Source organism: Mytilus edulis, chromosome 3 (assembly GCF_963676685.1).
Source record: "Mytilus edulis chromosome 3, xbMytEdul2.2, whole genome shotgun sequence".
NCBI classification, from domain to species: Eukaryota; Metazoa; Mollusca; class Bivalvia; order Mytilida; family Mytilidae; genus Mytilus; species Mytilus edulis.
In genome coordinates this window covers 101,450,765-101,473,741 of record NC_092346.1, presented here as the reverse complement: position 1 = coordinate 101,473,741, position 22,977 = coordinate 101,450,765, and the positions used below count along the sequence as shown (strand labels likewise).

At 33.1% G+C, this 22,977-nt stretch overlaps 1 protein-coding gene across 9 annotated transcripts in view; it reads left to right on the top strand.

The window, feature by feature from the left end:
* Nucleotides 1-22,977, top strand: part of LOC139518004 (CAP-Gly domain-containing linker protein 1-like) — a 67,439-nt gene that overhangs the window by 25,312 nt on the left and 19,150 nt on the right. For 7 of the 9 annotated variants that reach the window (XM_071309619.1, XM_071309620.1, XM_071309617.1 and 4 more), the window contains 7 exons: nt 20-172; nt 2,795-2,860; nt 3,414-3,518; nt 5,703-5,852; nt 6,640-6,723; nt 7,793-7,978; nt 8,830-9,084. In XM_071309619.1, the coding sequence (XP_071165720.1) occupies nt 20-172; nt 2,795-2,860; nt 3,414-3,518; nt 5,703-5,852; nt 6,640-6,723; nt 7,793-7,978; nt 8,830-9,084 (999 nt within the window). The remainder of the gene's footprint in view (nt 1-19; nt 173-2,794; nt 2,861-3,413; nt 3,519-5,702; nt 5,853-6,639; nt 6,724-7,792; nt 7,979-8,829; nt 9,085-22,977) is intronic. The other 2 variants (XM_071309618.1, XM_071309621.1) reach the window with 2 other exon arrangements.

Below are 22,977 nucleotides of genomic sequence, written 5' to 3'. Positions count from 1 at the left end.
TCTATAAATATATTTTCAGGTGTCTGTTGGCAGCAATAAGGAGGATGAAATAAAGAAGTTAAAAGATAGATTGACATATTTCCAGAAATGTCTAGCTGATACAGAACTTAAGCTTAGTGAGGCTTATAAAGAGATCTCTGAATTAAGGTTACAGCTGGCATATGAACCACAGGTATGTAGCAGCAGATAAATATATTAGTACATTTGTAATAGTAATCCATACTCTTTTTGACAGCTTACATGTGTAGTATGTTCTTGAGTATCCTATTTTAAACGACTCGAGGCAATAAAATTACATACATTTATAGTAGACATAATGATATTAAGACTAGAAACTCAACAATAGTTCTGGGTTAATTTGTTCTGTAATTATAATACTGATGGATTACTAGCTCTTCATTTGTGAAAAGTAGGAAGTACACCACTAATTCATGGTCCCATTGCTTTCTATGTTAAATTCCTCCGTTTCAAGCAGGCACACCTCTTTTATTGTATATATATATAAAAACACATAGATTGAAAGGGGGGCCTAGATAAAAAATGTAAGTGTACTTGTATTGTTTAAATCTGTATTCTCATTGTTTGACCTCATGATGTAATTAATGAATCCAACGAATAAACTATAAATCAAAATCACTAATGAAATTATGTTTTATTTGGCTGTAAATTTGTCATGGCATTTATTGCAAGAAAGAAACACAATCAACTTGTCAATCAAAACTTGATGACGATTGAATTACTGAAGGGCGATCCAGCAGTAACAAAGTTATATCAGGAGCCACTGGGTAGTCCATAGCAGCTTAAAGTAAATTCCGCCTGTCCATTCACAATACAAAAAAGCTCCAAACTCAGTCTGTTATATATTCCATGACGCTGGTTCTATAATCATTCTTCCAAAACTGAAACGATAAATGAAAAGCAGCAGAAAATATTCATAATGGGGAAAAGGGAGGGCGGGTAAATTCTATAGCTTTGGTCAAGCTCTGTGTAAGGTTTGAATTCAAATGACCAAACCACACGAGGTAAATTGCACCGACTAACATTTCGCGGGCTAAACTAATTAGCATATTAAAGTGACCAGTATAAAATGAATCGAACACACCGTCAATTTAAATCAATAATAGGCATACCAAGTTATATAATTACAATAACTGAATTTAATTATTATTGAATTAAATTCTATTATTTTAAGTTCAAATAAAGTGGCAATCATTGCATTTCAAAACAACACTTTATGGTGTCTTGTACTGAAAAAATCAACATGCCTTTAATGGCATATAAGAAAGAACTGGTTCCCGGAACTTTAGATGTACCAAAACAGGTACTTCAGATCTGACAAACAGACAAAATGTACCCTCTTTTTAAAATTTGGTGCAGTTTTTTTAATATTCAAAATTAAAAGTCCAAAAGTGTTCTACAACAATTAAAAGTCCTTCAGCTTTCATTTGATACCAAAAATACCTAAATATTCTACATATTTTGAAAGTTACACTCATGCGTAGGATCTATTTTGTGTTAAATATATGTTCTACTTTCTGGTGTGTGCTTTCTGGCCGGGCCTGAATTAGTGGTGTTACACCAGTATGTTCAACATCACAAAATCAGATGCATTGTTTTAATGAACATGTATTAACTTCTTATCTACCACAGGCGATCATACAGTTCACTACTACACACAGCTTATTAGTTAGCTACTGCAGCTGATTTGTAGGTTAACTACCAGAGATATTTTGCAGTGTGATAATTTTTACGGCAGTGCAATTAAATATGAAATTATTCAGCAATTACTGTTTAGAAATTAAAAATAAAAAATGCATTTCATTCACAATTGTTTGAATTTTTATATTTCTGATTTTGATCCAATTATGTACACTAATTAAGTCAATAAACTATGTTGAAAAACAAATTATTTGTCCAAATGTCGTTATCCAACTCCAGTTCCTCGCTTACTATTTCCGATTAACTGATATCACTGCCGATACTTTTAACTTCACTTTCATCTATAGCAGACTGCGTAAAACCCTAAAACTCTTCATCTTCTTCCTCCGATTCCAAGAATGAAGCCCATTTAACGGCCATTGTTTCAATCGCATTTCGCAAACAAAAACATGTGTTAAAAACAATGTATTTTAATGTAAACATATTACCTTTCAATGGAAAGGAATATACGAGTTGAAAGTTTATTCATTTGTAAAACCGAATTTGATTGGTTCATTTCGGGATTCCCCCTAGGTATTGTCCAATCTAAAGAGTTTTAACAGTGGTATATTTTACGGGTTTATCCGTCAACACGACTGCGCATGCATTGTTTACAGCGGATAGATCAGTCATCGCGAATACACAAGTGATCTGGCAAGCGGATTTATTATAGTCACTACGAACTAAACGGTGTTAATTACCGTGTATATATCCGTCAGTGGTAGATAAAGAGTTAACAAGTGGCAGCTTATTGTACTTCTTCGAAAAAGAACTGTAAACTAAATAATTTCAAGAATATAGGTAGTCATGAATATGTTAAACTTGTATTTTCCCTAGTATGAAACATCTACACGTTTATATAATTGCAAAAATAAATCATCTAGAAATCTGCTAAAAAGGGCTTTGTGTAAAAAAATATAAAAAAAGTTGGTTAACGGTAAACTGGAGGGGAAAAAATTGTACAATGTGAATTTTTTTTTGTACTTTCACTGATAATTTGATTTTTAATAATATAAAATAGTGTATAATGTATGACAAGAAATCATTGTAATGTTCAAAAGTGTATTACATATAACATGGAAAGTGTAATTTTTAGAAGAAGCCATCTGTTCCCCCTCCAACACCCACTGATAAAGTAAAGGAAGAGGAAGAAGAGACAGAGGTAATGTATTGTCGAGAATCATTGTACCATCACAATTTAAGTTAGAAGTTGACCATTTATTATAGAAGCTGTAGATGATACATTTTGATTGAACATGCATTAACACAATATTATTTACAAATAGTCAGCATTGCAGAAATTGTCAGGTGACTCCTTCGAGGAGTTATTTCCTTTAAAATACAATTTTTATCATTTTAATGGGTTGTGTGCGTAAACTGCAAAGTGAAAAACTGTTAACTGCCAAATTAGATAAAAGACCAGATCTAGAATAAAAGAGAGATCTATAATGTTGGTGCATGGGCATTGCTGAAAGTGCACACATATATCCAGGTGAGATGCAATCTCCTTTAAGCCTTTAGTTCTAGTGAACTACTGATAACAGATCAAGGTAAATGAAATCATGTAGATATAAATAATTTATAAGGATAAACAATGAAGAATTTATTCACCCCACAATCACTTTTGTTTTATACCCTGTTAACTAGCTGGTCTGAAATGGACTGTTCTGAAATTATGCACAGTAATATATGGTATATCTGATTTCCTTCTGCAGGAAGAGTCTGAGCCAGAAGAAGAAGTGCAGGAAGTAGTTGAGGTTGAGATTGTAAAACACAGAGGCTTCAAACAAAGAAGACCCATTAAAAGACCTCCTCATAAGGTAGGCCAAACTAAAGGAAAATAAGATTGAGAGTGTAAAACACAGAGGCTTCAAACAAAGACCCATTAAAAGACCTCCTCATAAGGTAGGCCAAACTAAAGGAAAATACGATTGAGAGTGTAAAACACAGAGGCTTCAAACAAAGAAGACCTATAAAAAGACCTCCTCATAAGGTAGGCCAAACTAAAGGAAAATAAGATTGAGAGTGTAAAACTCAGAGGCTTCAAACAAAGACCCATTAAAAGACCTCCTCATAAGGTAGGCCAAACTAAAGGAAAATAAGATTGAGAGTGTAAAACACAGAGGCTTCAAACAAAGAAGACCTATAAAAAGACCTCCTCATAAGGTAGGCCAAACTAAAGGAAAATAAGATTGAGAGTGTAAAACACAGAGGCTTCAAACAAAGACCCATTAAAAGACCTCCTCATAAGGTAGGCCAAACTAAAGGAAAATAAGATTGAGAGTGTAAAACACAGAGGCTTCAAACAAAGAAGACCTATAAAAAGACCTCCTCATAAGGTAGGCCAAACTAAAGGAAAATAAGATTGAGAGTGTAAAACACAGAGGCTTCAAACAAAGACCCATTAAAAGACCTCCTCATAAGGTAGGCCAAACTAAAGGAAAATAAGATTGAGAGTGTAAAACACAGAGGCTTCAAACAAAGAAGACCTATAAAAAGACCTCCTCATAAGGTAGGCCAAACTAAAGGAAAATAAGATTGAGAGTGTAAAACACAGAGGCTTCAAACAAAGACCCATTAAAAGACCTCCTCATAAGGTAGGCCAAACTAAAGGAAAATAAGATTGAGAGTGTAAAACACAGAGGCTTCAAACAAAGAAGACCTATAAAAAGACCTCCTCATAAGGTAGGCCAAACTAAAGGAAAATTAGACTGAGAGTGTAAAACACAGAGGCTTCAAACAAAGAAGACCCATTAAAAGACCTCCTCATAAGGTAGGCCAAACTAAAGGAAAATTAGACTGAGAGTGTAAAACACAGAGGCTTCAAACAAAGAAGACCCATTAAAAGACCTCCTCATAAGGTAGGCCAAACTAAAGGAAAATTAGACTGAGAGTGTAAAACACAGAGGCTTCAAACAAAGAAGACCCATTAAAAGACCTCCTCATAAGGTAGGCCAAACTAAAGGAAAATAAGATTGAGAGTGTAAAACACAGAGGCTTCAAACAAAGAAGACCCATAAAAAGACCTCCTCATAAGGTAGGCCAAACTAAAGGAAAATTAGACTGAGAGTGTAAAACACAGAGGCTTCAAACAAAGAAGACCCATAAAAAGACCTCCTCATAAGGTAGGCCAAACTAAAGGAAAATTAGACTGAGAGTGTAAAACACAGAGGCTTCAAACAAAGAAGACCCATTAAAAGACCTCCTCATAAGGTAGGCCAAACTAAAGGAAAATAAGATTGAGAGTGTAAAACACAGAGGCTTCAAACAAAGAAGACCCATAAAAAGACCTCCTCATAAGGTAGGCCAAACTAAAGGAAAATAAGATTGAGAGTGTAAAACAGAGGCTTCAAACAAAAAAGACCTTCTGTCGATCCTTTTTTCCTGTACTCAAACATAAATTTTGTTCATCTTAATTTTATGAAATTCAAACAAAATGGTAAAAACCAAAACTCTTAGACAGAGTTATAGTTTGGGCAGTGAGTCACTTACCATTCTAGAGTTAAGCCCCTTTATAACTTCCAAAAATTTCAAATTTTGTTATTTTTGCACTCTCACTTAAGTTTTCCACATCCAAATTTCATAAAACTCATACAAAATGGTAAGAACCACAGCATTCAGAGTTTAAATATTGACAGTATGGCATCAACTTTTCTAGAGTTAAGCCCCTTTATTACTTGAATAAAAATGCAAATGCAGTTTTTCAATTTCTGCCCTTTAGCTGAAGTGAAGTGAGCCATTGACCGTTTTATAGTTTGCCCTATTTTAACTTGAACAAATATAAAGCTTGAGTGGGGGCATTCTTGTCCTCAATCACATTCTTCATTTACTTATGAATACAATGTGTGGTGTACAAGAGTAGATTGATTCTCAAAATGGTTGAAGTTTGAAATGATGAACATTTTTTGTTGTGTATTTTAAAGTCAGAAGTATGACCACAGGTAAAACATTCTAGTTACAATATGCAGTAAATATATGGAACAATGTACTTTGATTAATTTCAGAAAAAAGTTTTTAAACTGCCACCATTACCAAATGGAAATATTATCACTACCTTGCAAATGGAGGAAGATTTACCCTATGAATTAGATATGCCTGAGGCAACCTCTGTGAGGGAAGAAAAATTATGGAAACTTGGGGATCTACAGGGGCGTGTAAGTTAGAACTTTATTATCTTTCATTTTATTGAGTGTTATCTTTGTAAAACAAGTAAATTATTATGTCTGATATTTTTATGCCCCTACTGCAGCAGAGTTATGCCCCTTTACAAATGAAAAAATTGCTGAATTTTAGTTTGCCTCAACTACCACAAAATACAGATCAATATTGAATTTGGTGGTGTCACTTTTACCTTTTCAGAGTTAAGTCCCTTTACAAACAGAAAAAATGCTGAATATTTTGTATTCTTTCTCTCAATTTAGTTTGTTTAAACCAAATATTATAAAACTTAATTCACAATGCTTATTACCAGAAAACACAGATTAACTTTGAATTTTGGTGGTGTCACTTTTACTACTTTTTTCTAGAGTTATGCCCCTTTACAAATAGAAAAATTGCTGAATTCTTTGTTTTACTTTCTCTAAATTAAGTTTTCCTTAACTAAATGTATTCAAAATACTTTATTAACTAACTGTAAAACTTATAAAGAAAGCTTATTATCACAAAACTCAAATCAAATTCAAATTTGGGTAGCTTCACTTTTTCACAATTCTTGAGTTATTTCCCTTTTAGAGTCATATGCAAGCAGAGGCATCATCTTTGTCCCATGGACACATTCCCCATTTATGTCATCTTAAATTAATTTTAAAAAATGTATACTAGCTTTTGTTACAAAATTTAAAAAATCCTGTGCAAATTTCATCCTATATTTAGTAAGATTTGGTAAAGTTTTTAGACATAAATTAAGGGAGATAAACTTGGAATTTTTGCTTCTTATTACAGATGAGTCAGTTGATGCAGGAAATTCTAGAATTCATCAAGCATGTAGCAGACATGATATTTATAGATCAGAATGGTACACCTGTAGTAAGTCATTATATGTGTAATTAAGGGAATAGTACTTTTCTATCTTTCTGCAGTTTACTATTGTATATTAACACTAGTATCAAATATTTCATGTACATAATTATCTTTGTGAAATAAGAATGCAATATTTGGTGAGAAATTTATTTAAAGGAACAGAAATGTTAAACTTCTTTGTAACATTATAAATAAATTTGAATTATTGATATGTACTGGTAGACATTTTTTTCTTCATCGAAATTATATGATAATTTTTTAGAATTGTAAATCATTCATATATAATTATTTATATGTTAGACTATTATTTTTCTGTACATTGTTGTTGAGCAAACCCTAAGTTTAAAGTATGATAGACATTATATCAATGTTATGTGTGGATCCAACAGTTCCTATGATAGATATGGACATTATATCAATGTTATGTGTGGATCCAACAGTTCCTATGATATATATGGACATTATATCAATGTTATGTGTGGATCCAACTGTTCCTATGATATATATGGACATTATATCAATGTTATGTGTGGATCCAACAGTTCCTATGATATATATGGACATTATATCAATGTTATGTGTGGATCCAACTGTTCCTATGATATATATGGACATTATATCAATGTTATGTGTGGATCCAACTGTTCCTATGATATATATGGACATTATATCAATGTTATGTGTGGATCCAACTGTTCCTATGATATATATGGACATTATATCAATGTTATGTGTGGATCCAACAGTTCCTATGATAGATATGGACATTATATCAATGTTATGTGTGGATCCAACAGTTCCTATGATAGATATAGACATTATATCAATGTTATGTGTGGATCCAACAGTTCCTTCATTATATCAATGTTATGTGTGGATCCAACAGTTCCTTCATTATATCAATGTTATGTGTGGATCCAACAGTTCCTTCATTATATCAATGTTATGTGTGGATCCAACAGTTCCTTCATTATATCAATGTTATGTGTGGATCCAACAGTTCCTTCATTATATCAATGTTATGTGTGGATCCAACAGAAGAGTACTTATATTCTCTACTTTAATTCTGTGAAAGGATGCCAGATTTACAGCAATGCAGCCATTTGCCTTCGACAAGAAAGATGTGAAAAGGACAAAAACAGACGATATAAAGAGTGTAGAAGGCAGACAGAAAAGAAGTCAGGCATTCTTCTTGGGACAGAAAGCTATTGGATGTCTAAAGGATGCATACGACCTACTGTCGGGGTCACTTACCTTACAAGTATTTAAAATTTCTATTTGTCTGAAGAATTTGATGTAATACAAAAAATGTATAATAATGGTTTCTAACAGACGTTCAAATGATCTTGTTTTTTGTAAAGCCATTATAATCATTAGAGCAAAAGGACTTCATTAAAAATACTATAGTCAGGAATGACTCAGTTCAGATGGATCAAGTGAGCTTATCTCATCACCTGGTGTCTGTTGTCTGTCGTAGTGGTTGTTCATTAACTTTTACAAAAATCGTCTACTCTGAAACTACTGGACCAAATTTGACCAATCTTTGCCACAATCATAATGGAGGTATCTAGTTTTAAAAAGAATTGTTGTATGACACATTTGTTAACCATGATGGCAGGCATGTCTAGAAATAGAACATATGGTATAATGCAAGTTTTGTCTATTATCTTAAAAACCCTATAGAAATAGAGAAAATATGACAGGGGCAGAAACATTGCGAATCTTGAAATATATCTGCTGTTATTGTTCTTTGATGACAATTTTTACCATTTTTTTTTCATTTTTGTTTTACATCATGTAAACTAGAATAGATAGATAGGAGCAAAAATAATCAAGACAAGACCTTCAAATATGTCAACATGACTGAAATTGTCAGTTTACTCTTTTTAGAGTTATTGCCCTTTCATGATGATTTTGACCAAAAAAAGACTATTGTTGAACATGCAGGTGAGCGACACAAGCTCTTCATATTTTTAACTACAGTGATTTGCTTCCTTTACATTTCACTCTTATATTTAAGTGTAAACAAATTTCCTTTAGATACTATTTCCTTTTTATCTGATATTATATTTTTAAGTTGAAAACTGATTTCTTTCATTTGTTTTTTTGCAGCATGAAGATTATGAACTGATCTATAGAGCCTTCAAAAACTACCAGTACCAGAGATCCATCAGACAAGCTGTCATGGCTGGAAAACTACCTCTATCTGCCCTACACATGGCAAAAAATGGACAAATACCAGATCTAAAAGCTACTTATGCTGCACTACAACAAAGTCTCAAGTCACAGAAACCACATACAAGCTTAACTGAGGGAGGGGTGTGGAAAGCTGCATCAACGACGAGTTTGGCATCAGACTTGTCAGAGGTACTTTTATTTGTTCACTCTGGGAACCTCACTGCAGAGGTCAATTTCTCATGGGTGATTGGTTTATAAATACACCAATTACAATGTTATGATGTTACAACAAAATATAATACCCCACTCTAAAAGAAAGTCAGTCTATTTGTTCTTCCATCGAATAGTCCACATCTGTTCTTCCATCCAGTAGTCCATCCATCTGTTCTTCCATCCAATAGTCCACATCTGTTCTTCCATCCAGTAGTCAATCCATCTGTTCTTCCATCCTATAGTCCACATCTGTTCTTCCATCCAATAGTCCACATCTGTTCTTCCATCCAATAGTCCACATCTGTTCTTCCATCCAATAGTCCACATCTGTTCTTCCATCCAATAGTCAATCCATCTGTTCTTCCATCTAATAGTCCACATCTGTTCTTCCATCCTATAGTCCACATCTGTTCTTCCATCTAATAGTCCACATCTGTTCTTCCATCCAATAGTCCACATCTGTTCTTCCATCCAATAGTCCACATCTGTTCTTCCATCCAATAGTCAATCCATCTGTTCTTCCATCCAGTAGTCAATCCATCTGTTCTTCCATCCTATAGTCCACATCTGTTCTTCCATCCAATAGTCCACATCTGTTCTTCCATCCAATAGTCCACATCTGTTCTTCCATCCAATAGTCCACATCTGTTCTTCCATCCAATAGTTCACATCTGTTCTTCCATCTAATAGTCCACATCTGTTCTTCCATCCAGTAGTCAATCCATCTGTTCTTCCATCTAATAGTCCACATCTGTTCTTCCATCCTATAGTCCACATCTGTTCTTCCATCCAATAGTCCACATCTGTTCTTCCATCCAATAGTCCATCCATCTGTTCTTCCATCCAATAGTCCACATCTGTTCTTCCATCCAATAGTCCACATCTGTTCTTCCATCCTATAGTCCACATCTGTTCTTCCATCCAATAGTCCACATCTGTTCTTCCATCCAGTAGTCAATCCATCTGTTCTTCCATCTAATAGTCCACATCTGTTCTTCCATCCTATAGTCCACATCTGTTCTTCCATCCAATAGTCCACAGTCCATCCATCTGTTCTTCCATCCAATAGTCCATCCATCTGTTCTTCCATCCAATAGTCCACATCTGTTCTTTCATCCAATAGTCCACATCTGTTCTTCCATCCAATAGTCCATCCATCTGTTCTTCAATCCAATAGTCCACATCTGTTCTTCCATCCAATAGTCCACATCTGTTCTTCCATCCAATAGTCCATCCATCTGTTCTTCTATCCAATAGTCCACATCTGTTCTTCCATCCAACAGTCCACATCTGTTCTTCCATCCAATAATCCACATCTGTTCTTCCATCCAATAGTCCACATCTGTTCTTCCATCAAATAGTCCACAGTCTATCCATCTGTTCTTCCATCCAATAGTCCACATCTGTTCTTCCATCCAATAGTCCACAGTCTATCCATCTGTTCTTCCATCCAATAGTCCACATCTGTTCTTCCATCCAATAGTCCATCCATCTGTTCTTCTATCCAATAGCCCACATCTGTTCTTCCATCCAATAGTCCACATCTGTTCTTCCATCAAATAGTCCACAGTCCATCCATCTGTTAATCCATACAATAGTCCACATCTGTTCTTCCATCCAATAGTCCATCCATCTGTTCTTCCATCCAATAGTCCATTCATCTGTTCTTTCATCCAATCTTTATTGTTGTGTGCTGTCAAAAATTGAAAAATTGCAGAAACATAGGCCAAATGTTACCTATTTCTAGAAACATAGGCCAAACGTTACCTATTTCTAGAAGCATAGGCCAAATGTTACCTATTTCTAGAAACATAGGCCAAACATTACCTATTTCTAGAAACATAGGCCAAACGTTACCTATTTCTGGAAACATAGGCCAAACGTTACCTATTTCTAGAAACATGTCAAAATATGAGAAAAATAAATTTAAAACTTATCAAAATATTATAAAAATAAACGATTAGTAAAAAATGTTCCTGGGGCGATCCCCAGGAATGAACCTATTTGTTCCTCTGCAGGAATGACCTATTTCCTGGGGTGATCCCCAGGAATGAACCGAGTTCCTGGAGCGATCCCCAGGAATGAACCTATTTTCCTCGACAGGAATGAACCTAATTCCTGAGGCGATCCCCAGGAATGAACCTAGTTCCTGGGGCGATCCCCATGAATGAACCTATTTGTTCCTCGACAGGAATGAACCTAGTTCCTGGGGCGATCCCCAGGAATGAACCTAATTGCTCCTGGGTGATCCCAGCGTAGTAAAAATACAACTTAAAATACAATTTGTTCCCGAACAGGAATTAACCTATCTGATGTATTATTGAATTGGGGGAGTATGATTCCCCTGGAATTAAAAAGAAAAAGCACATATCAATTTCCATATGAGAAGCCCCTAAAACAAGAGGTAAACAAATATTTATATATTTAAACTAAAAAACAAGAAATATAGTAGAAAATATAACAATGTCATATAGCAATTTCAAATCACTCCTTCTATACACTTCAGCTTGAATAAAAACATAACAAACTAAACATCTGTATGAATTATTCTTAAACAGAAATACTAAGAAGTTGCAGTCAGAATTCCACATTATTAAATGATATGAGCAAATAAGCCCTAATACGGATAAATCAGCATGTGCAATACTAAAAACTTTCCACTGTCGATATAAATCAAGATTTAATATTGCTCTTCAAACAGGGTCAATACGGAAAAAACAGGGCCAATACAGAAAAAAGCGGGAAAAAAGCCGTATTAGCCCTAGGGCTCATACAGGCCGTTCACTTCCGGTTTTCAATTTTCTTACGCCATTACTTAACTTTGGAAGTACTGTCGTTATGCATAAAAACATTTGAATAATATTTTTTAGTGGTGACGTCTTCTTCCGAAGACTTAAGGGGCTGACCATTGGCATCGAGTCTCCGTATGCCGCATTCATTTCGTGTATTACAATTTCAAAACAACTTAGATTCCTGACACCGATTTTTACACATGATTAGGCATCTGAATCATTTAATTTGTAAATTATGATTGTAAAACAATCACTATCGTAAATATGACCCTTTTATTTATGTAAATTATTAGATTTCATCTCATCCACATGAACGTTATTTGTTTACTTGTAACAGGATGTTTTAACTGTAGATATTTGTATTACGCATGCGTGAATTTGGTATCGGGACAACTCGCCCTGTTTACAAGTTCGCCCTTGAAGTTACGAATTTGCAATCCTGCAGACAAGAAGATTTTGTTTTTATATAAATAAAAAGGATATATAAAGTGTTGTCTTTATTCATGGTTTTCCTTTGTCATGTGAATTAGATGCCCTTCGTAACATACATGTGAACCTCCCGTTTAGGAGAAAAAAACTCCCGTGTATGAAATTTTTCAGACGCCATATTTGATCATTTCTTACTACTGTACGGGTGTAATGGACACCTGTGTTAAATTTTACCTGAACATCAAAGAAGATGTATAATTATATGGCTTCACTTGACAGCTTGGGTGTCAAACATACTGGTAATCAACGATGTTTACCCCCGGCTAACTGCCGTTGTGTTATCAAAACGATGTGTATTGGGAATATTGAAATACTTTTTTGTTACTTCCCTTTGTTTTATCCTGTTTTCAGTTATTTTGCTTTTAAAAATGTAAATTGTAAAAAGACTATAAATGATTAATATTTTAATCAAATAATCATAAAAAGATGTTGATTAAATGAATTTAAATGATTTTGGACAAATAAAAAAATTAAAATTTATAAATTATTTTAGCAATCTAGACCTCCTTCTTTTCTTTCTTTTCTTCGTATAAGCTTCCTATTATAAGGAACACCCCTTAACGGGTAATATTAAAATATCAAAATATTTAAAAAGGGGGAAGAAACAAGGATAAAATATATTACATTAAGGTAAAATCCAGAGGTGGTGCACTATACATAGACAGTGAATTGCATAAAAAACAAAATCATATCATATACAATATAAAATTATTTACATAAAAATGATAAACCGATCTACAGAAGTCATTTAAATCAAACAATTAGTCAATCATTTTACCAGTAAATAGGTTCTTATAGTTTTATAACAACACTGAATATTTGTTATAAAATATAGTGAAATAACTATATATACTATAACATTAGTTTATAAAATTTAGTCTTCTATTTGAATTTTCCATTGTCTATATTTCAGTATCTGTATCTTAATGATAACTGTCATTCGTCTAGCTTTTTCAATAGAGATATCCTCTTGTAATGAAGCTTGAAACAGAAGTGTCTTGAAAGCGATTCCAGTTTAAGAATTAACTCTTCTTTGAATCCAAGTTGTTTCGTATATTTTGTACAATCCAATACCAGTTGTGTAACTGCTAGTTTATTGTTAAATAGCAGCTCCCAAGTTCCAGGGGGAGAGTTTTCAGTCACAAGTTGTTTAATGGGAGTGAAGTATTCTTTTCTCTCATTGCATAGAACTGGACACTGTGTAAGAATATGCAGTATATCCTCTATTTCCCTGTGGCATAGCAGGCAGATGGGGTCAATTGTATATTGGCTGAACTTGTGCTTGTCGGCTTGCACCATGTAAGTCCCTGTGAGCATCCTTACTTTAGTTGAGGCTTTTCGAATTTCTATCAGATTCTGCTCTACTGAGTCCCATACTGGATGAGTTGAGTCTGCATTGCCAAAGTTGAGGTTTAGAAATTTTAAAGAGGACATTTGTTGAGCTTCCTCTTTGAGTTTGAGGGTCCAGAGGGATGTGATTTCTGTTTTTACTAGTTTCTTCCAGGATAGTTTTGATGGAATTGAGATGTTTTTGTCAAAGATATCTGGTAGATTATATTTTGCTAATAATAATGCAGTTTGGAAGAAGAAGCTGTTGTTGTTGTCAAAGTTCACTGCTATTTGTCTGTTGATGATTTCTTTTATTTTATTGTTGGAGCAGGTTGTAAGAGAATGTAAGAATGTCAATTTTCTCTTGTGAATTTCTGCTTCTACCGGGAGAACTCCGAGAAGTAAGTATACCGCAGGTTTTGCTGTTCTTGTGGCAAGAGTTTGTATTGCACGCAGTGTACCAATATGGAACCTCTCCAAAATCTGAATCTAGGTCTTTGTTAAACAAAGGATTTCAAGACCATATAGAAGTCTTGGTAGCACATATGTCCTATATATTGTGTAGGAGATTTTAGGGCTTAATCCATTTGTACCATGCAGTCCTGAATTCATAAGGGCATATTTCGTTCTTCGTGCAGATTTTATACGGTCTTCTATATTTACTTCATTTTCCTTTTTGCTTGATCTTTTTAGGCCTAAATGAGTAGTTTCGTTTGAGAGTTCAATTGTATTATCTGATAATTTCCAGGTGTTTGTTCTGTGATTCATTGCAGATCCGTAGCAGATAACTTTCGATTTTGTTGGGTGGATATTGTAATGATGTTGATTTGCATATCTTCCAATGGTGTTTAGCATTATTTGTAGTTCTGCTGGATCAGAGCTTATCAGGGCGATGTCATCGGCACAGGTAGGCGCTCCACAGTAAATATCTCCCAGACTGAATCCTGTTGCATTTTTCTCTAATTCTACAAGGAGATCCTCTACAAAAATTTTATACAGATGAGTTGATAGTATACCTCCCTGTCTAACTCCTTGGAGTATATTAAAGCTGTCACTAAGTTCTCCTTGCCATTTGACTTTGGAAGTAAGGCCAGAGTATAGGTCTTTGATGACAAACCATAGATCTGGGTGTATATTCCTATCTAGCGTTTTGTCATGGAGTATCAGATGCTGGACTACATCAAAGGCAGATTGCACATCAACAGTAGCCAGATAAAGAGTGTTGTTTTTCCGTTCACATTTGCATTCTGATATAATGAGACTAGCTATAAGTGGACATAACCCTTCTGTAAATCCATATTGTAGATCAGTGTTAGGAGTAATACTGAGTTTGCCAAGTATACAGAGTTCATGGAGTTTTGATATCACAGGGGTTACAGTGATTCCTCTATAGCTGGAGACTAGGCATTGATTTTTTTCCTTTTTAAGTACAGGAGTTAGAATTCCAGACTTGAATTCAATTGGGACAGTTCTGTGACTCCTTTCAAGGATTAAATTGAAGTTTATATCATAAATTTGTTTATAACTGATTATAAATCAACATACAATATGTGCAACTAGACTAATAAAAGGTCTAGTAGATAGATTAAGTCCTAGTAAAATCTTGAAATTTAAGTATGTAAATGTTAGTATATATTAGATTTTATTGTGTAAGCTTAGAAATGCAAGACATTTTACACTGTTTTTAAGTCTTTTTAAGCTTTCTACAAATATGACTTTCATAATGCTTAAAATCCATGCAGTACAAGTGTTAGTGTATGCTATTTTTTTAATTAATTTACGATGTTGCAAATATACATGTGGAGCTTATTTCTTTCTTATTTGTCTATACATTTACAAATGATAAGGAGATGGAGACATGAACAAAAATATATACAGATAAGATATATAAATATAATGATTCATTTGCAAGCAGTGAACAATTATTTGTCAAAAACAAAACAAAACAAAACAAGAAACAGATTCTTCTTCTTATTTTATTTTATTCAAATAGAGAGGCAATAAGGGAACTATAAACTGTTAAACATTACAATTTGATGGAAATTTGAAGAAAAAACACAATTTCTACATCATTTGGTTACATTTACGACAAAATTTATGTCGATAAAAAACATGATGTTTTGACCATTCAGTACTTAATAGATGCATAGTTCTTGGGGAAAAGTTTCATCAAATAATATGAATATAAATGACTTTTTTTGTGCTCATTTTTTTACAGTGGGTTGTGATGATCTTCCAGTTAGGTTACCCTCATTTGGAGTGTTGTTCCCAACCTGTTAAAGGTCCATCTTTGTGCATAATTCAAAATTGGAAATTTCAACAAGCATCTAATATTCTTAATCTGGAAAATAAACCCTGGTCTGCTAGCTTCATGTTTATTTTTTCTACCGATTTAATATATAACTAGAATCATGCAAACAGACTTAAGCATGTTAAGGAAAAGGCATGTAAGTTCATCATACAAATATGACACTTTTTCTAGACAATCCAGATCTTGCAAAATACGTCGCTAAAAATTGTAACCTTTAAAATTGTTGTTGTGCAGTAAAAACCCATATGGGAACTTTCAAAAGTTGGCAGGTATGTAACAAGTCTTACTATTTTTATGCTCCATTTATGGGCAATATGTTTTCTAGTCTGTCCGTCCCTCCTGCTTCTGGTTATAAAGTTTTTGGTCGAGGTAGTTTTTGATGAAGTTGAAATACAATCAACTTGAAACTTAGTACACATGTGTTCCTCTTGATATGATCTTCTTAATTACTGCCAAATTAAAGATTTTACCTAATTTTCATAGTCAACTGAACATAGAAAATGATTGTACGGATGGGAAATCCATGTACTTATGACCTTTTCTTGTTTGAAGAAAAAAAATACATTTTAACGATAATGGAACAAAGCAGCCTGGGTAAGTGGGGCTGCTTTTATGGTAATTCAAGTTACCTTTTATTCACCTTCTTCCACTTCAGAGCTATCAGCTCTTTGATTAAATTAAAGTCATAAAATAAATAGGTTAAATGATGTGCAATGTTTTGTAACGTCTTAAAGTTTTGAAACGGAAAAAACAGGGCCAATACAGAAAAAGCGGGAAAAAAGCTGTATTGGCCCATGGGCTAATACAGGACGTTCACTTCCGGTTTTTAATTCTCTTATAATCATTTAATAAAAGTGTTATGAACTGGCTGTTTCTGTATTGGCACTGGTATAGATTCTCGGTCAGCTGTATTGGCCCTCGACCCTACGGGTCTGGATGCCAATACAGCAAACCTTGAATCTATACCAGTGCCAATACAGAAACAGCCAGTTAATAACACTATAATATTGGCCTGACTGTAACTAAAAATAACACCTTCAAATACTTTACATATTTTTAATACATCCATATCATACATAACATGTAGGCTATTACCCAGTTAATGCACAGGTGTAGTTGGGGATGGTGGGTGGGATAGCTGATTTAATTGCATCCAATACGTCGATGCGTTCTCTCAATTCATCAACAATACTCTAACCCCCCTCTAAGGCACTATTCCTTCTAAGCTAAAAATAAATGTTATGTAATTGCCTAAGAATAGACTAAGATAACTGCCTGCTGAAATCGTTGATAACAGATGCATTGTATTGTGTATAAACTATAATTTAATAAATCAAATTTCCTAAGAAATTTACTTTTACTCCCAATATTGTGTTCCTCTGTCAATCTATTATATTCTGCTACTTGGTTTTAGTCCTAACAGAATTTCAAATAGATCTTAAAAAAAGTCATTTCACCATAGGAATGTGTGCGTTAAGTGAAATATTTCAAGTCATATGAATCTTTAATTGTTGTCAAATGAACTTGCAATTGGAAGTAATTAGACCAAAATACTGTTTTGTTAGCATTCTCATAGTACCTAGAATAATAGCCAGTGGCTATAAGTGACCTAAAAGGGGGGGGGGGGGGGGGGGGGGGGGGGGCTGCCCCAGTCATGTTTCAGTGAATCTCTATATTATCAACCAAATTTTTCCCACAAACGGAGGGGTCCCCTCTGGATCTGCCTATGGTAGTATATGTCTATGTTATGGTTAAAGTCCTCAACCATTATAAGGTTTGCACTAAAATTCTACAGTTATCCAATTTTGAAAATATATGTTTTAGTTTTATAAATATTGCATCATAAGTGTTCAACTATCCCTAGCCATCAAATACTTTATCTATGAGAAATTTTACATGTTAGACTACAAACATTTCATAAACCCAGTAAGGTCTGAAAATGTGTATTTAGAATTAAAAATGAAAATATGTCAATCTATATTGGTATGATATTTTTTCTGATATGGGCTTAGTGCATAATACCCAGTTAGAATTATTGATTAGAGATAACAATTGTCAATGTGCTCTTTGCACTGTAATCAAAACAGATGTATGAAATGTTTGCTCTATAAAATTAAATTTAAGAGATTGAATTTCACTTTATGACTATTTACACTGTACTATTGATTTATCTTTGAAAATGTTTACTTTTTCTTTATACTATTTTGGCTCCCAAATCAATGATATTTACAAATCCTTTAAATTACTCTACAATTTGAATCATATAAGGTATAATTGATGGCTTTTGATTAGCATTTTATAGATAGTTTATCAGGGATTACATTTATTTTTCAAATACTGATACATTTTGACTTTATGTGGTCGTAAATTTTGGGTTTATAACTGATGGAATTTCTTCTGATGTAAGTAAAAAGTAAACTGTATATATCTGTTTAGGATTAAAAGATCTTATACAGATTAAAATGGTCATAGTGATTTTTTTCATAAATCACGATTATACATGAAGTATTTGCAACTGGACATATCACAAACTACTTTAATTTTGCTATTAATGTATAGTCATTGTTTTATCTGAACTTATAATTTTTTGTGGTGTGGACGAATTGTGACAACTAAAAAACACTATCATGAAACCAGATATACTTAAAAGAAGTAGTGGAGTTTATAAAGCTGAAACTCAGACAAGTTGTTTTATTGTCTAGTATATAAGATTTAAGTAATATGTCTGATTTTCATGATTAATCTGTTTACTTTGTATATTGGTTTTTTAAACTCGAGCATAAGTGATATACATATTTTATAGTAATCTGTTAGAACAGCTTAAGAGTACTTATGTGTTTAGTATATAGTTGTTAACAAGTCCTTAAGATTATATATCTTGTAAGTAATTTGTATTAGACCGTGCTTGTATACTTCTCTATTAGAAAAGAAGTGAATCATTTAACATAAAATATTGTCACCAACCAGATGAAGACCAGCAATAAAGAGACTTTTATCATGATAGTCACTGTTGATAGGTGTTATTATGGATTAAAGATTTAAAGGCCTCATTAACATGTAAGGAGATTTTCATGATACTTTTTGGATTATGAAAATGATACAGTGTTGATTACAAAATAATGCAGTATGTGTATACAACTTGATAACTCAGTAAAATGAAAGATGCATGCTTCCCTTTTTAGAAAAGATCAATTCCGTGATAAAAGTAGCATACATTTTTTTTAATCTCTGTCCAATCGGAGATCATGGTTTTTAGAATAAATACAGGTAGGAAATCTTTATTTAACAAAAACACATTGCACATACAAGGCTGAAAGTTAAAAGGAAAAAGTAGTGGAATAGCTGCAGAAAAAAGCACATGTAAGATATTATTATGATTATATGTCTTATAACACAACATTCTATTCAATAATAACATCTTCATACATAACAAGGATAGCGGCAGCACCACAAAACGATTTTTACATAAGCGAAGTATGAAACATTTTTGGGTTACAGAAAATGATATTTTATGTAAATGTGAAAAATAATCAAGTTTGTTGAACTTTGAAATATAAATATTTTGATCTATTGGGTCACAAAGTTAATTAAGAAAACAGTTGAGGTCTCTGACAAGATACTTTAAAACTTTCTATTCAATAATTACACAGAAAGTGAAAAATTATACTTTAACACTTCTGCAAGTCAATCTTGTAATAGTTGTTAATTGGAGCAGTCAGACATCAACAGATTCCTCCTGGCCTTGAAGTTATAAAACTTTTGAGTCAGTTTTTTTGTGCTCATACTTCAAAATCAACCAATTAAAATGCTGGATTTCATGTTTTGAGCATGATTTTTGTGCTCCAAGCACTGAGCAAAGTTTTATGACTTCAACCCCTGGTGCACATACAGTTCATTTTACTGTCACCGTTTTTTACTAGGTATTTCCAATGGTTAGGACTTTAAAATATTCGGTCGGTTCGTAATTCCTGTGTCATGGCACCAATGTAGATGAATGGGTTGTGTTGTGCATTGTTAATCGTAAACCCTACCTTAATTAAGGCGTTACAGATATCTATAACATGACATCACAACCTGAAATCTCACAAACATTACTTACAGGATTTAATTCAATTTGCTAAATAGTGACCTGGTGACCTAAGGAATTTTAAAAAGCCCTACTGGAACCCTTAATATGATTGCTATTCTTTATTCTCTGTATGAAAATATCAATAAAAAAAATACAAGGCTCAAAGTAGAAAGCAAAACTTCAAATCAGTAAGATAGCATACAAAAATTCTTTCAAATTTTTTGAGCACTAGAAAAGTTTGGGTTAGCTTTAGTCACCATAAATGATTTATAATGCATAGAGTTATCACATAACACCTGTATGTCTGTCACAGAGATAAGAAAGGCTAAAAGTCACACAGTTTTAAACAAGTTGTTGCCCTTTTGACTGCTTGAATGAAAAGTTCCTCAGGTAAAAGTATAATGCATGCAAAAAATGTCTAGCAATGGATAAAGTTAATTTTACTTTGGTAATAAATGACTTAATTTGATTCAACCCAAGCTAATTTGGTGGTTTACTATGAATGTCAATGAGAAACTAACATACATCTTTGAAAACTTTTATTTTAAACTTTTAACTTGATAAAATACTCAAGATTAATATTACATCATCAATTTATTATTGGGATTTAGTAACATGGAATAAAAAGTGTAATCAGAAATGAAGTTTTATTGATGTTGATTTGTAAGAACAGGGAAGTTAACATATATACTAAACATCAAGGATAAATAGAAGGAGAAACAATGTCTATATTACTGGCTCAAATTGTTACATCAATATCATCATTGGAACAGTTGGTGGGTTACTGTCGTGTAGCAGCATGCAATCAATCAAAGTTTTGTTATTGATGTATACCAATAAGTTGAATGATTATTTGATTAACATTTTCTACTTAGAAAATAATTAAGGGTTGATCAGACTGAAAATGTCAGACAATTGTGAACCATGGTAAATAACTCAATCTATCATGTTTAAATTCTTATTAAAATTGATGACGCTAAAACCCATTATTGTACCTTTTGTTTTGATGTATTTTAAAAAATGTATTGACAAAATGAGCTATGACATCTGCATCCCTGAATGTAGGACTCGTGTAACCCAGTAATTCATAATGATTTTGAATGAAACTGTAGAATAGCTTGAAGTAATGGCAGTGTTCTCCCCAGAAATTTTGGATAGCATCACATTTTGCGTAAAAAAATAACTGTATTTTTTTTAATGTCGTTTGTCGCGTCGCGTTGATGCTCTATTTCCTTTATATGTTTTAGTTTATATTGTTCAATTCATAACTGAGAATACAATTAAACTATAACCACAAAAACAGTTGTTTCAGTTTATGTCTTCTTTATTCATTTATAGTTACAGAATTATTTTTTTCCTCTTGTGCCAAATAAAAATAAATATGTGGTTTCAGTTACCCAACAATAAGTCAAATGAATGAATGGTTCATTACAGTGCAACCTGTATTTATACAAAACTAAATTATCTAGTACACAAAATTAACTACTTTTTATATTATATCAAGTAAAGATAAAGTAGCAAAAGAAGCAAAAAAAAAAATCAATTTAAAAACTTTTTTTTATCATGTTTATGAAATTCATTGTTTCATGCCACTCAATGAATTAGTCCCAGTTGTTTCTTATCTTTACATCAAAATCATATGTATTTTTAACAAAGTTATCTAACAAATAGTCTGTTAATGCGTAGTTTTCTCTCTTGGTTTAATTTTTCTGTCTACTGTCCATCTGTTGTCATTATCGTGAAAATGCGGATTTTTGTCATATCTGGTCCGGTTCCGATCCGTAGTTTACACAAAAATGTGCAATGGCGGCCGTAGTAAAATTTACGAAAATGAGTCCGAGAATAAACATTGTTTGACAAGAGATTGTGAATGAATAAGACGCTGTTAATGCATTAAATGGATTAAACATAAACTTAAGCCAATTATGATAACTTTTTAAAGAAGTATTAAACTTATTTTAGCTCTAAACCAAAATTCTCGCTCTCGTATTACCGGAAGAGAAAGAAAGTAATTTTTGGAGAGTTGCACAAATAAACGACCTTTTTAAAAAAAATAAAAATCGTTTCAATCTCTGAAATTTCGTAATACAAAACGTTGATTTCGAATTGTTTTGTGATTGCATTTTTCCATGTCGATATTGGTGATTGCAGACACGTGGTATTAGTCATGTCACAAGTGTCAGCTTGGGATATTCGCAACCAAACACTTTTACAGTTATCACCCTGAGGGCAATTAACCCCTAGCTATTTAATCTCTAAATTGCCTTAAGTGTCCGACTTAAAGGGATTACAATTAAAGGTGATATAACTTTTATGATCATAATCGAGTATAGATGAAAGTTCAAAATTGAGGACAAGTAAAATAGCATCTTCAAAATAATTATAGCGTCGCGGGAATAATTATAGCGTCGCGGGAATTATTATAGCATCACGGTGAAAAAATATAGCGTCGCGGTACCGCGACGCTAAAACGGCCTGGGGAGAACACTGAATGGATCAAAAGGATTTTGAGGGTATTTTGACTGAGTTCATCTGAATCTTAATAAATAAACCAACTTCTGATTATCCTTCATTGGACCTTTTAATATCCAAATCAAAACTATTGATGGCCCTTTAGTAAAATATTAATGTGGGCAAATAATGTAATGAATTTTATACTGATAGATCGTAATGTTTAACTTTGACTTTATTCAGCCTTCCCTCTAAAGCATTTTGTTTGGTGTATATTTAGGCTTGTTGCTGAAGATAATGTCTCCATCTGAAAGTCACAAAGTTGGTTTCTGTTCACTAACTTAGATTGCATCAACCAAATGTAATGAAACTTATACACAATGCGTATTACCAATAAATACAGATCATGTTTGAATTATTGGGATTTC